The sequence below is a fragment of the Natator depressus genome, chromosome 20 (genome assembly GCF_965152275.1).
Source record: "Natator depressus isolate rNatDep1 chromosome 20, rNatDep2.hap1, whole genome shotgun sequence".
Lineage (NCBI taxonomy): Eukaryota > Metazoa > Chordata > Testudines > Cheloniidae > Natator > Natator depressus.
Window position 1 is genome coordinate 23896568 of NC_134253.1, and position 17911 is coordinate 23914478.

General features: G+C 60.5%; 1 protein-coding gene across 9 annotated transcripts in view; it reads right to left on the minus strand.

Annotated features, from left to right (window-relative positions):
- Positions 1 to 17911, minus strand: part of ELAVL3 (ELAV like RNA binding protein 3) — a 49811-nt gene that overhangs the window by 2805 nt on the left and 29095 nt on the right. For 6 of the 9 annotated variants that reach the window (XM_074935764.1, XM_074935763.1, XM_074935770.1 and 3 more), the window contains 4 exons: positions 3692 to 3914; positions 3295 to 3398; positions 2694 to 2847; positions 1734 to 1959 (listed from right to left, as the gene is read on the minus strand). In XM_074935764.1, coding sequence (XP_074791865.1) covers positions 1734 to 1959; positions 2694 to 2847; positions 3295 to 3398; positions 3692 to 3914 — 707 coding nt within the window. The remainder of the gene's footprint in view (positions 1 to 1733; positions 1960 to 2693; positions 2848 to 3294; positions 3399 to 3691; positions 3915 to 17911) is intronic. The other 3 variants (XM_074935766.1, XM_074935765.1, XM_074935771.1) reach the window with 1 other exon arrangement.

A 17911-nucleotide genomic window follows, 5' to 3' on the forward strand; every position in this document is an offset into this window, starting at 1 on the left:
GGGTCACCCGTGTGCGGAGGCTCTGCCCGGGGGGCTGTATACACGCTGCAGTCCTGGCTTGGGGTGCATGGGGGGGTCAGGCCCTATTATACTGTTGTGGGGGGTTAATTTTAAAGCTGGAGGGTTAAATATACAAGGAGAGCAGGCTTGGTTCCAGAACTGGACCTAGCTGGAGACAACGGGGGGCTGAGGGGGATAGGCCCCTGTCTAAGGGTGCACGACTGGCTGTTTGTGGGGGGGCCTCAGATCCAGAGCCCCTCATTCCCAGGCCGCAGTAACGAAGCCCCTGATGCGTGAGCACATTAAAATGGCGGGGGGGGGGAATCTAGTGAGATTGGTAGGGGGGAATTACGGATGCCATGGCAACCCAGGCACCTGCCCCCCCCCCATGCACCCAGTATGCCCCCCTCCCCTCACTCCCTCTCCTTGTGGTTGAGAAAGTTGAGGTCCCTGAATCGCCGGCTCCCCAGGAATGGTCTCCCCCACCCCACCCCACTCGTCTGCTGCCCACCTAGCCATGATGCCCAGGGCTGAGATGCAGCCACCTCTGGGGTGAGGCAGGGGGTTGTTTCTCCAGGGATCCCTCGAGTCCCTGCACAGGGTGCCCTGCCCAAGATGCCACCTGTTACCTGCCTTTCAGAGGGGCAGATACGGCCAACAGTGTCCCAGCTGCCCCCTTCCTTCCTGCCCCACAGAGCCAGACCTCCCGGCCGGCGTGCACGGACATCTCTCCCTCGACACCTGGGGATCCAGCCCCATTGCTGGGATGCAGCCGGCTCTGGGGTGGGGCCTGGCTTTCTAGCCAATGCCGCACGACAGATGGCACCAGGCAATGGGGGAGGAGCCCGGCCCTGGCAGGAGTTTGGGGGGCAGGATGGGATTTCGGCCAGGATGCCTGGGTTCATGCCCCGGACCCCAGCTACTAAGAACTGAGTTTTATTTCTCCTCTGCAAGGCGGTGCGCCCCCTCCCCCACCCCGGCCCAGCAAGTGGTGACCTCCCTGCCGCCAGTTCAGCCCCTTGGGGGGGTGTCTCCCATCCAAATCCTCTCTACGGCGTGACCCTGCTTAGCACTGAGCTGTCCCCACCGCCCGGCTGTGGGGATCGGGCCCCCCCCAGGGGTCCCAGACAGTTCACACCTCTGTGATGGAGCCAGCCCCCATGATGGCGGGGGCGGGGGTGACAGCAGGGGACAGGGGGGAGAGAGGTGATGGGGAGCCCCCCAGCCCCAGCAGAGACAGAGGGGGTGGGGGTGGGGTGCCCGGGGGAGAGGTACCCAGGGGGGTCATTTCACAGATCCCGAGCTCGTCATGGGGCAACCAGGACTAACTGTGCTGTATGCAGAGATGGGGTGGGGCTATTGGTAAAGGGGTGGGGCAGGACTAAGGGGTGGGGCCAATGGTAAAAAAGGCCACAAGGGGACATGTTAATAGAACAAGGGGAGGCGTCAGGAGCAAAGGGGGAGGAGTTACTAGTGAAATGGGAGGAGCTAATAAGAGGGGCTGGGAAAGGGGCTAACAGTAAAGGATGAGGGGGTGGGACAAAAGGGGAGGGGTCATGGGAAGGAGCTAATAGTAAAAGGGGCGGGGCCAGGGCAAAGGAGGCGGGGCTACTGGTGAAAGGGCAGGTGCTAGCTGTAGGAGGGCGGGGCCAGGGCCTAAAGGGGTGGGGTGACCCGGAAAGGGGCGGGGCTCCCAAGCAGAGGGGCGGGGCCAAGGCCCTGGGGCGCCTCACCTGAAGCGCTGGGTCTGGTGGTGCAGCGGCCCCGTGTAGCGCCGTGCCGTGGTCTGGTACAGGTGGCTCAGCAGCGCCTGGCCCGTCTTCTGGCTGGGGTTGTTGGCGAACTTGACGGTGATGGGCTCGCTGGCCCCCAGCGGCTTCTGCCCATTCAGCCCCTTGATGGCCTCCTCCGCCTCTATCCTCTTGTCGAAGCGGATGAAGCCCACCCCTCGGGAGACGCCTGGGGGGGGAGCGCAGCCAGGTCGGGGGGGGCTGGGCTGGTCTCAGCGTGGCGCCGAGGGGACCGTGGGGCAGGGGGCTGTGGGGTCAGTAGCGGGCCCTGTGGGGCAGGGGGCCAGGGTGGGGCTTGGCAGGGGATGCCGTGGGGCAGAGAGGGGAGCAGGGGGTCAGTGAGGGGCACCGTGGGGCAGGGGGCAGTAGGGGGTGCTGTGCTGCAGGGAGCAGGGGGGTCAGTAGGGAGTCCCGTGGGGAAGGGGGCCAGTGGGGGAGTGCACCATGGGACAGGGAGCGGGGCAGAGGGACAGCAGGGGGCATTGTGCTGCAGAGAGTGGGGGAGTCAGTAGGGGGTGCCGTGGAGCAGGAGGTCAGTAGGGGCTGCCATGGGGCAGAGGGCCAGTGGGGGGGCACCACAGGACAGGGGGCTCTGAGCACTCATGGGTGTCCAGGTGATTTTTCACAGCAGCCTGGGCCCATCAAGATGAGGATCGTCCCCCTCCCCCATTTGGGCCAAATCAGAGCCATGGGTGTCCCCCCCCCAGAACTGACCCCCGGCCCGTCGGTCTCCAAGCCCAGATGGGCCCATGGGTCTGACCCGGGGGGTGGGGGGGGCATGGGAGGGGCCGGAGCAGGATGCTGCTGAAGTTGCCGGGCCCCACTGATCCAGCCCCTCGGAGAGAACCCTGGAGTCCGGGCTCCCACCCCCCGCCCCGGGAGCGGGGGGCTCCCAGCCCCTACCTGTGACCTGGTCCACCAGGATGCGGGAGGTGATGATGCGGCCGTACTGGGAGAAGAGCTGCTCCATCTCCTTCTGGCTCATGCTCTTGGGCAGGCCGCTCACATACAGGTTGGCGTCGCGGATGGAGGCCGAGCTGGGCCGGGCGTAGGAGACCTTGGGGGGTGGGGAGGGGTCAGACGGGGGCGCCAGGGAGACAAGAGGGGGGCAACCCCTCCCCCGCCACCGCCTCGCGCTTCGCCCCTCCCCTCCCCGGAGTCCTGGCGCCCAGCCCCCTGTTCTAACCACTAGGCCCCGCTCCGAGCTGGGGACAGGGGCAGGATCTGTGGTGCTTCCTCCCCCCCAACTCCATGGGTCTGTCTGTTGCTGGGGGGGCGGTTACCTGGCTACCCCCCAACCCCTCTCTGTCCTTGAATCCAACCAGCTCCGTCCCTCCATCCCCTCATCCGCCCCCATCCTCATCCCCTTCTCCCCCCCAGCCTCAACTCCAGCCACCCCAGCCTCATCGCCTCACCCCCCCAGCCTCATCCCCAGCCCCCCAGCCTCATCCCCTCGTCCCGCCCCCCCCAGCCTCACCCCCAGCCCCCCCAGCCCCCCGCTCACCTTGATGGTTTTCATCTGCAGTTTCAGCCCGTTCAGGGTGTTAATCGCTTTGTCTGCGTCGTTCGGGTCCACGTAATTCACGAACCCGTAACCTAAACTCTGCCCTGGGGGCGGGGAGAGGAGTGAGTGGGGGGGGGTACTGAGCCCCCTCTCCCTATCTGCACAGCTCTGCCGGTGCCCCTCACTCCCGACCCGTGGCTCCCCGCTACCCCAGCCCTGCCCCCTGGGTTCTGCCGGTGCCCCTCACTCCTGCCCCGCAGCCCCTGCCAGCCCGGGCCTGCCCCACACCCCGGGCTCTGCCAGTGCCCCTCACTCCTGACCCATGGCCCCCCGCTACCCCAGCCCTGCCCCCCGGCCTCTGCCAGTGCCCCTCACTCCCGACCCCTAGCCCCCGTACCTGTGATCTTGTCCCGGACCAGCTTGCAGGACTCGATCTCCCCGATGCTGCCGAAGAGGCTCTTGAACTCCTCCTGCGTCATGTTCTGGGGCAGGTAGTTGACGATGAGGTTGGTTTTGCTGTCGTCGGCCGCCCCGTTGGCGCTCAGGGGCGGCCCGTTGGGGAGGCCGCTGTTACTGGTGGGGCCGTTGGACACCTGGGTCTCCATGGTGCTGATTATCTGCTGGAGACAAGAGGGGGCAGGGGGTGATCGCTCTGCAGGCAGGGGGCGCTGTGTGGGGCAGGGGGAAGGAGGCACTGGATGGGGGAGGGGTGCTGGATGAGGTTAGGGGGCTCTGTGGGGGAGGCGTGGGGGGAAGGGGAGTGCTGCCAGGGGGAGGGGAGAAGGGGCTCTGTATGGGGCAGAGAGAGGGCTGGTGGATGGGGTTAGGGGACACTGTGGGGGGGAAGGGGTACCTCTTGCGGGAAGGGTGCTGTGTGGGACAGAGGGTGATGGATGGGGTTAGGGGGTGCTGCGTGGGGGAAGGACGCTGTGTGGGGACAGGGGACTGATCCAAGGGGGCACTCCATGGGGTTGGGGGAATTCTTCAACGGGGGAGATCTGGCAGGATGCCCTGGCGTTTGCTGCCACCCCAATGGGTCGCCAAGCGTCCTGGTGCCAGGCCGGTTCAGCCCCGGGGCGGGGGGCGGAGACATCGCGGGGCACTATGGACAGACAGATGGACACACACCCTCCCACCCAAGCTCAGGGAAAAGCCAAGGGACCGGGGAAGCTCTGTTGGCAAACCCCGGCCAGGCTGCCAAATCCAGAGCCCAGGAAACCCGGGGACGGAGGGACTGACTGCTGGGGGGCACAGACAGCTGGGCCGAGGGGTACAGACAGACAGACAGGCCGAGGGAGACAGGCAGCCAGGCCAGGGGGAAGGGACAGACAGACAGGCTGGGAGAAGAGATGGCTGGGCCAGGGAGGGGGGACAGACAGACGAGCGGGGAAGGGGAGATGGACAGACAGACAGGGAAGGGGGGACAGATGGCCAGGCCAGGAAGGGACAGACAGCTGGGCAGAGGGGACAGACAGACAGTTGGGGGGCAGATGGCTGGGCCAGGGAGGGGGTACAGAGAGACAGACGGGCAGTGGGGGGACAGACAGTCAGGCCAAGGAGAGACAGACGGCCAGGCTAAGGGGACAGACAGACAGGCGGGGGGACAGACAGACAGGTGAGGGGGGACAGACGGGTAGGAGGGGACAGACAGATGGGCAGGGGGGGAACAGACAGATGAAGGGACAGACAGACGGGCGGGGGGACAGCTAGATGGGCAAGCGGACAGACAGAAGGGTGAGGTGGGACAGACAGACGGGCGAGCGGACAGACACTGAGGCGGGGGGGACAGACAGATGGGGGGACACAGACAGTCCCAGCTGCTCTAACACTTTGGGGAGTCAAGCCCCAAATGCCCCCCCCCGTGCGCTCCCTGCAGCAGGGCCCCTTCCCCTCCCCCCACACGGAGCAATGAGGAGCCGGCTCCAACCCCCACCCTGGTCTGGTTATTTCTGCCCCATCTAACATGGGAAAACCAACCCCCTCCAATGCCCCAAAGAACCCCGAATCAGCTGCCCCCCCTTCCTAACACCCCCGTCCCAGTCCTGGCTGCAGCCAGTGCTCTTAACCCTGCCTTAGCCACCCGCCTCCCGCTCCGAAGACGCTGGATCCTCCAGGCCCGGCTGCCCCAGGTCTCCCCCCAGACCCTCCCCTTGAGACACTGATCCACTTTCCAATGCATTCGCCTGCCCGGCTCCTCTGGGGGCACCAGATCTGCCTTCCCCTAGCAGCCAGAAACCACCCCACGTCCAGCCTTGGTCTGTCCCTGTTTGCTCTTGGGCCCACGCCGCCTCGCGCACCCCCACCCTGGGATGTACACGGAGCGCTCAGCTCCCCGGCGGCCTGCGTCCAGCCAGGCTGAGCAAACCCAGCACTTGCAGCGCCGCCCTGGCTGCAGGGAAGGTGCCTTGCGTCGACAGCCTGCGGCTCTAGCCTGACCTCCAGGCCGTTCCTTCCCCCCAGACACCCCGTGTGGAGCCCAAGGATCGCAGCTAAACCAGCCTCAGGCAGAGACCGGGGGGGAGCCAGGAGCCCCCGACACCCCCGCGATGGCAGGGACATGCCCAGATACTCCCAGCCCCACGCTGCAGAGGAAGGCGAACCTCCTCCCCACCCCCTATCTCTGCCAATCTGACCTGAAGAAATTCCTCCCTGTCCCTGATCGGGCAGCCAGTCTGACCCTGAGCAAGCCCCACCAGCCAGCACCTAGCGAGAGGATGCTTCTCTGGCTGAGCTCTGACGCTTTAGAGGAAGGCTGTGGGGGGGGGGGGGGGGACAGGATCCATCTGCCCAGTTGTGCACTGTGGGGGAAGGGACAGCCCTTCCTGAACCCTGCAGGCAACCGGCTGCAGCCCTGAAGCATGAGGTTGGATTCTAGCCATTGCCTTAATGCAGAGCCGGGAGCGTGCGGAGGGAATACAGAGATTCCTCTTCTCCTCATGGTCCATGATGGAAGGGGACGAACAGTGGGGCTGACAGATTCCAAGGCCAGAGGGGACCCCCATGACCAGTTCCCCCCGGCTGTAGAATCGCTCCCAGAAGTGAGAGATCATCTTTCAAAGCCCCCCAAGCGATGGTGAGTCCAGCCCCTCCCCGGGAAGCAGCTTCGCCACATCATCACCTCCCTGTGTCTTATTCCAGGGCCGGATTTATCTACCTTCAACTCCCAGCCACTGGCCCTTGTCAACCAGACTGAAAAGACCTCGTCCCGCACTCCAATCCACCCTCCATCGCCAACGGCCCTTTAATCGGCCATGGGCCTGCTCCATGGTCAGTCGCCTGTCCCTGCAGCCATCCTGCTGCATCCTGCTTCATGAGTCAAGGAAGCACAGGGCAGATCCTAGGAGGCGATTCCCATTCAGGGGGCATTGACGCCCCTCTGGTGAGACCGGGCCAGGCCAGGGGGAAAATGGCCCTGCCTGCAGCTTGTCCAAAAGTCCCCAAAGACGGGAGGGGTCGTGGCCCATCTGATCAGCCAACATTAATGTCGGTGAAATGCCCCTCAGCGATGCAGGACCCCGGAGACATCCCCCTTTCTCAGAAGCTAGCAGGGGGGAAGCAGGATCGGGGTATGTGATTCGGGGAGCCCATTGCCTCAAACCCATCTCTCGTATCCTGCGCGCGGCCTGGAGGTGCAATTCCAGCAGCAGGAGGTGCCCAGTGGCCTTTTGCCCCTGGGTGCTGAGTGCCCCCACCGGAGAGCTGCCCTCATTGAGCCAACAGCGAGGACAAGCCCGGCGCATGGATCCAAGACTGGGGCCTGCTGGGCCCCAAAATTCAGCAGCCAGATCAGCGCCACAAACCGATCCCGGCGCGCCTCCTGCCGCCCCGGGGATGCCTGCAGCGGCCGGTCAGCTTCAGCCATGGCTGTATCAGCTTCTCCTCCTCGGTTCTGTCAGTCCCCCGGCGGCTCCGTTAGGGATCCATTGGCCTGAGCCATGCCACCCCGTGCCGCAGCCGCGCGTCTGAGGGAGGAGAGGGTTGGAAACCGGCGTGGCAAAGAGAGCATCAGGATGGAACCGGGGGGGGGACCCCAAACTCCCACAATTCCCTGCGAGGCGTGCACAAATCTCCCACAAGGAGGCGCACCAGAGGCTGCGGTAGGAGACGCCAACCTCCCACCGCACGGCGCTGCTCCTCTTTTCCCAGCGCAGCCCGGCGCACCGAGGGGACACGGCACCGGAAAGGTGAGTGCGCTCTGCCGAAACCGCCCTGGTGGCAGCAAGGACTCGATGGCCGCAGGGGAAATGGGGAAGGCTGGATCTATGCTGGGGCAGTTTGCCGGTGCTGCTACACCCCTGCTCAGCAGAGCTCTGCCAGCCAACGGTTGCAATGTAGACCCGGGCTGAGATACCTTGGCCAAAAATGGCACCGTTTAACCCAAGTGCATTAGCGACACAAGGCCTTTTCCTTCCAGCACACGAGCGTCCATCCCCACGTGGCATTCCCCAGGCGCAGGGCCTTTCAATTCACCCCCTACCTTAGTCCAAATTCACTTTCCGGGATAGACGAGGCTGGGTCTGCGTTAGAGGCCTTTGCCAGCATAGGGGGCCTGGCAAAGTGCCCCTAGCAGGGATGCTGCCAGGCTGGCATCGCTCACCCCAGCGCCCCCGAGTGAAATACGCTAGCCCGGCAAAAGCACAGATCGGCTGGTGTCACCGGCTCTGCCCTAGGGCTTTTGCCAGCTCGTCTGGGTCGGTCGGGGATGAGCTTTTCCACACTCCCGACTGACCAGCCGGGCTAGCAAAGCTCTCCCCTGGGCAGCCGGCCCAGGGCATGTCTGGGATACCTAGCAAATCGGACCCGCGAAGCCACACAGTTATACCCGGGCAAATTCTGTGCATCCACCGGGCCTCACACTCAACCCCCGCCCCACAGCTTAGGGCCCGAAGGAAGCCGCCAGGGGCTGGAGTGTTTGGCCAAGGTCACGCCTCCCCCAACAGCTGCAAAAAGCATCCCGAAGGACACTCCTCCGCCCCCGGCCTAGGATTTTGATTTGATCAGGAAGAAGCAACCACAGCGCCCCCTAGCGCCATGCAGGACCAACGGCGAGGGGAGAGCGCCCCTTACGGAGCCCTCGCCCCGCTCCCTGCAGCACAGCGCCCCCTAGCGCCACTCTGGGGCATTGGGCCAGCGTGGACTGCCAGGGGAGGGTGCCCCTGCTGAGTCCCCCATCCCACTGACTACAACACAGCACCCCCTAGTGCTGACCTGGAGCACCGGGGCCAGCACTGGCTGCCGGGGGAGGGCAGCCCAATGGGTTACATCTGCTCTGAGCAGGATTTGGCCCATGGCAGATGGCAAAGCCTGCAGAGCACCCCCACACTGCCAACACCCTGCCTGCCACCGACCCTTCCACCCCCACCCTGCTGCGCTGAGTGGCCCCTGCAGCTGCTCTGGTGCGGCCGTCAGCTCCCTGTCGGGTTATTGATCCGTCCATCGATCTCGACATTATCCCCGGCCCCAGGCCAGACACCAAATCCGTCGGCGGTGAACTACCAGCCAAACCGCACCCGGCAAAGCTCCTCAGCCCCCTGCTGTCCCAGCCCTAGCCCCCCGGAGCAGACATCCCGCTGCCTTGGTGTGGAAGGCGGGAGATTTCTCTGGGGTTCCTATGCGTCCCCCCAGCACCCTGGGAACTGGAAGCCCCTCCGTGGCCCCCCTTGCACTGGGGGCTCATTCCCAGACCCTGTCGTGGGGCTGGGTTTGCGGGTCCCTCCTCCCCCCATGCCCGGATTGAGGCCGACCCAGACCTGTGCAAACCCACCTGGATGCTCTCCTCCCCCAAGGGCCTGGGCCCCAGGGAGTGTGGGGGGTCCCAAATGCAACCTCCCTCCACGTGTTTTTACCCATTGGATCCCCACTTCCCTCTCCGAGCTGAGATAGAACCCAGGAGTCCTGACTCCCAGCCCCGCCCCACACCTGGTGGACCCCACACTCCTTCTCCTGGCCTGCCCAGACCGAGCTGGATCATGTATTCTGCCCAGACGCCATGGGGGCAAAAGATCTATCTGGCGTTAAGATTAAACTCGATAAGTTTATGGAGGAGATGGTATGATGGGATAACATGATTTTGGTAATTAATTGATCTTTAAATATTAATGGTAAATAGGCCTAATGGCCTGTGATGGGATGTTAGATGGGGTGGGATCTGAGTTACTATAGAAAATTCTTTCCTGGGTGTCTGGCTGGTGAATCTTGCCCACGCGCTCAGAGTTTAGCTGATCGCCATATTTGGGGTCAGGAAGAAATTTTCCTCCAGGGCAGATTGGCAGAGGCCCTGGGGGTTTTTCACCTTCCTCTGCAGAATGGGGCACGGGTCACTTGCTGGAGGATTCTCTGCTCCTTGAAGTCTCTAAACCACGATTTGAGGACTTCAGTAGCTCAGACATAGGTGAGAGGTTTTTCGCAGGAGTGGGTGGGTGAGATTCTGTGGCCTGCGTGGCGCAGGAGGTCGGACTAGACGATCATAATGGTCCCTTCTGACCCTAGTATCTATGAATCTATGAGATTCATTCTGGTCACTCCAGCTTGGCCCGGGGGGGAGGCAGCGAGAGGGTGACGCTGACGTGACCTGGCTTGGTGGGCAGCCCCTGCACTCAGCCGGCCGGCCCTTCTCCGACTGCACCACGGTAACTCCTGAACACAGCCTCTGACCACAGGGCCTCTTCTCGGCACCTCTGGGCAGAGCCCCTGGGATTTGGGGTGGAAATCGGAAATCTAGAAGAGGCAAAATGGGGGATGCACGGAGCCCCTGGCATGGGGGAGAGTGGGGAACTCCGGTATGAGGGTGGAGACATTGGGGGGCACTCAGAGCCCCTGGCATGGGGGAGAGTGGGGAACCCCAGTGTGAGGGTGGGGACATTGGGGGGCACTCAGAGCCCCTGGCATGGGGGAGAGTGGGGAACCCCAGTGTGAGGGTGGAGACATTGGGGGGCACTCAGAGCCCCTGGCATGGGGGAGAGTGGGGGTCCCTGGTATAGAGGAGGCTTTGGGGGCAGGCAGAGCTCCTGCCATGGAGCCAATAGGAGTTGAGGAGCATAGAGAGCCCCACCTTCTAGCAGAGCTTGTAGCACCCACCAGCAGGGGGAGTCAGCAGAATTGCTCTGCATGGGCTGGATGGATGAGATCAGATAGAAGGTGTGTATGGGGATAGATAGACAGACAGACAGATAGATAGATAGATAGATGGGGTGTATGGGGATAGATAGATAGATAGGGTGTAAGGGGGGGGGTGTATGGGGATAGATAGATAGATAGATAGATAGATAGATAGATAGATAGATAGGGTGTAAGGGGAGGGGGGGTGTATGGGGATAGATAGATAGATAGATAGATAGATAGATAGATAGATAGATAGGGTGTAAGGGGAGGGGGGGTGTATGGGGATAGATAGATAGATAGATAGATAGATAGATAGATAGATAGATAGGGTGTAAGGGGAGGGGGGGTGTATGGGGATAGATAGATAGATAGATAGATAGATAGATAGATAGATAGATAGATAGGGTGTAAGGGGAGGGGGGGTGTATGGGGATAGATAGATAGATAGATAGATAGGAGTGGCTGGGGACAGACAGATGGGCCGGGCTGGGGATGGAGGGATGGGGGAACGATAGACAGACAGGCCCAAGGAGGGAAGCAGCCCCCCTTTGGGGCCCTGCCATTGTCCCAGCCCCCCGGCCCCACCTGGCTTGGGCAGCTGTGTCTGCGGGCGGGCGGCGGGGCCATCCCCTGCCACAGCGCAGCCGGCCGCGGTGTCAGTTGCAGGCCGCGGCCCAGCTTAGCCGGGCTAAGCCCCTAATTAGGATGATCCCCCGGCTCCATCCGCCTTAACGCCACACAACGAGCTTAGCCCCCCCCCTCCTCCAGCAAACATATGTCACGGGGGCAGGGGGGCTGGACTGAGACACACACCCCAGGCCTGATCCCCCCCCCGGTCCCCTTTTCCACGTGACAGCCATCTGGCCCAGCCCGCGGGCCTCAGTTGCCACAGCAACCATCCTCTCAGCAACCACTTGGCAACGGAGACGCCATCCCCTAATCCAGTTTGGCCAGAGTGGGGATGGGGGGTCCTCTTGGCCCCCTGGCCCTCCAAATCCCTCCCGTGGATCATCACCCCTCAGAGAGACCGGTGGGGGGTCTGAAGGGTATCCCAAACCTTGCCCCATCTACTCACCCCTCTCCCCCTGCCATAGGCTCCCTACAAACCCCTATAGAAGGGATCAGCCCCTCCATCCGCTGCTATATGGCCCTGGGAGGGGTCTATAGGCGGGATGGAATTCCCTGTTCAATTCTATAGGGGGTCTCGAGATACAGAAGGGAACAAAGTCTCCACTCAGTTCTATGGGGGGTCTCTAAATACCCATGGAAAGGAGAGAAGCCTGTAATTCCATAGGTGGCCTGTAGACACCTACAGAAGGGATAGAAACCCTGATTCAGTTCAGTAAGGGAGAGTCTCTTCCTATAGTGGGAGAGAATCGTTGATTACCTTCTAAAGCACCTATAGAAAACGTTTTCGACCAGATCCTCCAGGTTTCGAGGGACCCTGCTCCTCTGCTAGGGAAGCCCCATGAAGTTCTATAGGGGTGTTTCCCATGAGGGTAAAATTCTATAGGTGCATTTTCAAGTGGGGAAAACACTGCCCGGCTCGGAGCAGCCTGCCCCACGGGACGCCCGGGAGCCCTGACCTGCCAGCCCCCGTGTGCCCGGCTCGGGGCAGCCTGCCCTGCGGAACGCCCAGGAGCCCTGACCTGCCAGCCACCGTGTGCCCGGCTCGGGGCAGCCTGCCCCGCGTGATGCCCGGGAGCCCTGACCTGCCAGTCCCCGTGTGCCCGGCTCGGGGCAGCCTTACCCGCGGGACGCCCGGGAGCCCTGACCTGCCAGCCCCCGTGTGCCCGGCTCGGGGCAGCCTGCCCCGCGTGATGCCCGGGAGCCCTGCCCTGCCAGTCCCCATGTGCCCGGCTCGGGGCAGTCTGCCCAGCTGGCTGTGGAGGAGCTGGGTGGGTGATCTGGTTCCAGCCGCGTCCTGCCTAGTTTCCAGAGGACGTCTGTGGCAATCAAACTGTCTCCGCAGAACATTTCACTTTCTACTCAGCAAACCCCAATGGGGAAGAAAATGTTTCCTCAGAATTTTTTCCCACTGGCTTTAATGCCAAAGCCAAATAACCCCAATCTCACTGCCACGCACCCACCACCATGACGGGCCTCGCACCAAATCGGAGCCCCATCGCACCGGGCGCTGCACAGACCCCTGACCAAGATCAGGGCCTCTGGGTGTTGAGTGATGCACAGGCCCAAAGGGAGAGCCAATCCTGGCCCAAAGGGCTCAGAGCCTTAATAGATAAGCCAGAAAAGGGGGGCAGGGGTGTTGTCATCCCCATGATACTGGTGGGGAAACTGAGGCACAAGAGCAAGTAAGTGGTGTTTTTAGAAGTATCACACAGCAAATCTGGGGCAGAAGTGAGAACAAAAACCATGCTTTAACCACTAGACCCCACTCCCCTCCCACGGCTGGGACTAGAACCCAGAAGTCCTGACTCCCAGCCCCTCTGCTCTAACCACTAGACCCCACTCCCCTCCCACAGCTGGGACTAGAACCCAGGAGTCCTGACTCCCAGCTCCTCTGCTCTACCCACTAGACCTCACTCGCCTCCCACAGCTGGGGCTCGATCTAGGCGTCCACAGTCTCCCTTCCTCTATGAGGCCCCCTCCCATTCCCAGGGCTGGGCCCAGAGCCCAGGTGTTCTAACCCTCGATCCCCTTTAAATGCCACAGCTGCAGTTTTGCCAACACCGGCAAAGTTTGGTGTTCCCCCCAGCTGCTCAAGTCATGGGGCTGACGAGGGAATCCCAGCTTTCACAGCCACCAAAACGCCCTGGCGGGTGTCGCGAGAGGTGTGACAACGTGCCCCCCACAGGCTCAGCACCCAGAGCGAAAACACCCCACATGGACTGAGGTTTTAAAAAAAAATCTTACTTTTTTTAAGATCATCTCAAGATTGTTTGTGGGGGGAAAAGCTGATATCCCCATTCCCCAGCTGGAGAAACTGCCCTGTGGCCGTGGCATGACAATCGCCAGACCGCCCTCCATCAAGGGCCATTTTAAAATCAAGTCCTTGTGCCCAGCCCCCCTCCCCCCCCCACGCTCTAACCACTAGACCACATTCCCCTCCCGGAGACCGAGCCAGAACCCAGGAGTCCTGGCTCCCAGCTCCCCCCACTGCTCTATCACTAGACCCCACTTCCCTCTGCTCCCAGTGCCGGGGATAGAACCCAGGAGTCCTGACCCCGGGCCTGTCCTCCCTCGCCCGTCTCCGCAGAGAAGCAAGCCATCCGTGGTATGATAATCCTCCATTGTGCGCCAGGCAGGCAGGAGAGAAAGGAGCGAAACGCCCCCTCCCCTTCCCCCCCACGCAGAGACAAACCCGGCACACACAATGCTGGCCCCGGGCCCTGCGGACAATGGGGCATTGAGCGCCCAGGCGACAGGAGGCACCGGGCTGCCAGCCACGGAGCGCTGCTATTCTCCCACACATCCGCCCCCCACCGCCCTGCTCCCCGCCGCCCCCCCATGTCAGGGGAGCTCTACGGCACAGGGAGACAATCAGCGAGAAAACGAGACGGGTCGGGTAGCCAAGCCAGCGTGTTAGTGATGTGGCCGGGGATCAGGGCGCCGGGGTTCCTGGAACTGCGGGGGGAGGGGGGCCTGGGGGTCATGGGGAGGCCTGGGAGCCAGGACACCTGGGTTCTGGTCCCCTGTCTGGAAGGGCACTGGCACCTAGTGGGGAGGGTACAGAGATAGCGAGCCAGGATGTCTGATTTCTAGCCCTTATGCTGAGCCCTAGGATAGTCCACTAGGATCAACCTCCTTCCCCCTGTTCAGATCTCCCCAGCTGCACCCACCACATGGCAGGCAGAATTAAAGGGTGCTATTGGCCCGCCGTATTATGATAGCAACTAGAGGCCCCAACCCAGACCAGGGCCGCATCGCGCCAGGCACTGCCTAGACCCCACCTGAGACCAGGGCCCCGTCGCGCCGGGCGCTGCCCAGACACACAGTCCCTGCCCTCAGTTGTTCACCCTCTCACTAGCACGGGGAAGGGTTAACTCCTGTTTGACTGAGGGGATCTCTGAGAGTTTGGGGGCAGATTCTCAGTGCTCTGACTCCCACCACAGGTGCAGGGCCTTGGATAACCTGACGCTGAGGCCACAGAACCTCTGCTGCAAAGCCAGGACTCAAACTCAGAGCACCTGCATCCCAGCCCAGTGTCTTAACCACTAGGCCCTCCTGCCTTTCAGACAGGCCCTCCTGAAACAGTCACGTGATCTGATGCCCCATTACACCCCCGAGCCCCACAGTGCCCAGAGGCACTGCCACGGACCGCTCCCGACTACCACCGCTGCCTTCTCGTTCCCAGGCAGCATCCCAGTGGCCCCGGAAACAGGCATCCCCATGCAGCCATTCTGCCTCTGCCCGTGTCCCCTGAGACCTTCGGCTGCCGGGCTCCAAGTATTTCAGTGCCGATGTTTGCGAGACGACTCCTCCACTGCTCCCAAAGCTTTTCTCTCTCCCCATGCCAGCCTGTGCAGCCCTCAGGCAACAGCCAGAGACTTTTCGGACCAGCATGATCCTCTAGCCTGACTTCCAGAGGCTCCCACCGCTGCTCCCAGCCCATATCTGGTGGGTGAGCGAGTCAGAATCTCAGTGCAGGAACAGCTGGGTGGCTTCTCTGGGCCACGCAATGCAGGAGGTCAGACTAAATGCTCAGAACGGTCCATTCTGGCTGTACCTCCCAGGGATCTCAGCATCTCTTTTAGCAAAAGATTCCCGGTTGGGATTTAAAGACCCCAAGCGATGCAAAAACTGTCCCATCCCACGGGCAGCTCCTCCGGGTTCATGCCCCTCGCTGGGCAAAACTGGCCCCATTGTTCCCAACCTAAATCCATCTCTCGTTTTGAAGCTGGATCCCGCTCGGCCAAGGGCTGTTGGGTTAAAGAGCCCATCAGATTCTCTCTCTTGCCTCCACGGTGGGGATAGACAGTCCACAAGCTAGCGCCTCCTGTTGGACAGAACGCTTGGCACAGAGGAGGTGCTGAGGGGGCTTCGATTTGCTAGCAGGCCTCTGGGCCCCCAGAGGTCCATTTCCCCAAGGTCCGTCAGGTCTGAGTGGGCCCCCCAGCTATCGGTCGCCTCCACTCCATGCTGGCATCTACGGAGCATCATCTATTTTAACACCAGAAGGGGCCATCTACCTTGTCCCACGGGCCCAAGAATTCGCCCTGTGCTGAGCCCAACCACTTGTGTTTGACTAAAGCAGCTGCCAGACAGGAATCCTCCATGGGGGAGTTTGTTCCCATGGCTAATCATGAGCAAGGCCAGCAAACGGATGGAAACCCGGCGTTTACCGGCAGAACAGGGCTTTTGCCAGTCCCCCGAGAGCTTTCGCAGCCGTACAATTGTGTCTACACTACAGCGTGCACCGGCTCAACTCTGTCAGTTACTGGCTTTTCACACGCCTACTCAACAGAGCGACGCCAGCAAAAATGTTAAAAGCACAGACCAACCCGCTGGTTTTCACCGTCAGGCGTTTCTTTCTCCAGCCCTTAGTGGATGAATAAAGGTCTAGAAAACGTGATCTATGCGGGAAGGTTGAAAAAATTGGGTTTGTCTAGTCTGGAGAGGAGAAGACTGAGAGGGAACATGAGAACAGTTTTCAAGTACATAAAAGGTTGTTACAAGGAGGCAGGAGAAGAATTGTTCCTCTTGACCTCTGCGGATAGGGCAGGAAGCAGTGGGCTTAAATTGCAGCAAGGGTGGTTTAGGATGGACATTAGGAAAAACGTCCTAACTGTCAGGGTGGTTACGCACTGGAATAAATTGCCCATGGAGGTTGTGGAATCTCCAACACTGGGGATTTTTAAGAGCAGGTAGACAAGCACCTGTCAGGGACGGTCTAGATCAGTGGTTCTCAGCCAGGGATCCAGAGCCCCCTGGGGGGCCGTGAGCTGGTTTCAGGGAGTCCACTAAGCCGGACCAGTGTTAGACTTGCTGGGGCCCAGAGCAGAAAGCCGAAGTCCAACTGCATGGGGTTGAAGCCTGGGGCCCTGAGCCCTGACATCTGGGGCTGAAGCAGAAGCCGGAACAACTTAGCTTCAGGGGGCCCCCTGTGACGTGGGGCCCTGGGCTATTGCCCTGCTTGCTACGCCTTAACCCCCAGCTTTCTACCCCTTAACGCCGGCCCTGGAACCAGTTACTGTGGCAGAGGTGGGCCGTGGAGTTTTTATAGCACGTCGGGCAGGCCTCACAAAGGGAAAGGTTGAGAACCCCTGTTCTAGATAATACTTAGTCCTTCCTTGAGTGCCAGGGCCTGGACTAGGTGACCCCTCGAGGTCCCTTCCAGTCCTCAGATCCGATGATTTTTGTCGTTCTTCTCTGCACCCTCTCTGGTTTTTCCCGCAGCCTTTTTAATATGAGCCCACCAGCACTAGCCAGATGGACCATCTTTGTTGGGGGGTGGAAATACCAAGAAACCCACCATAGTAACACTTCACTTCAAAAAGGGGAACCACACAAAAATGAGGCTAGTTAAGTGGAAATTCAAAGGAACAGTCACAAGAGTGAAATGCCTGCAAGCTGCATGGAAACTTTTAAAAAACACCATAATAGAGGCTCAAAGTATATTTATACCCCAAATGTTAAGAAAACAGTAAGAGGACCAAACAAATGCCACCATGGCTAAACAACAGAGTAAAAGAGGCGATTAGAGACAAAAAGACATCCTTTAAAATCGGAAGTCAAGTCCTACTGAGGAAGATAAAAAGCAACATAAACTCTGGCAAGTCAAGTGTAAAAGTATAAATACGCAGGCCAAGAAAGAATTTGAAGAGCAGCTAGCAAACGACACAAAACCGAACAGTGACGAAATTACGGTTTTTTAAGTACATCAGAAGCAGGAAGCCAAACAACCAGCGGGGCCACTGGACGATCGAGGTGCTAAAGGAGCACTCAAGGAAGACAAGGCCATTGTGGAGAAGCTAAGTGAATTCTTTGCATCAGTCTTCACAGCTAAGGATGCGAGGCAGATTCCCACGCCTGAGCCAGTCTTTTCAGGTGACAAATCTGAGGAGCTGTCCCAGATTGAGGTGTCAGTAGAGGAGGTTTGGGAACAAACTGATAAACTGAACAGTAATAAGTCACCAGGCTCAGGTGGGATTCACCTGAGCGTTCTGGAGGAACTCAAATATGAAATTGCAGAACTACTGTGGCATGTAACCTATCGCTTCAACCAGCCTCCGGACCGTATGACTTGTGGGTAGCTAATGTGACACCGACTTTTAAAAAAGATTCCAGAGGTGATCCTGGCAATTACAGGCCAGTGAGCTGAACTTCAGTACCGGGCAAATTGATAAAGAACAGAATTATCAGACACACAGAGAAACACAATACACGGGGGAAGAGTCTACATGACTTTTGCAAAGGGAAATCACGCTTCACCAATCTATTACAATGCTTTGAGGGGGTCAGTTAGCCTGTGGACAAGGGGAATCCAGTGGATATAGTGTACTTGGACTTTCAGAAAGCCTTTGACAAGGTCCCTCGCCAAAGGCTCTAAAGCAAA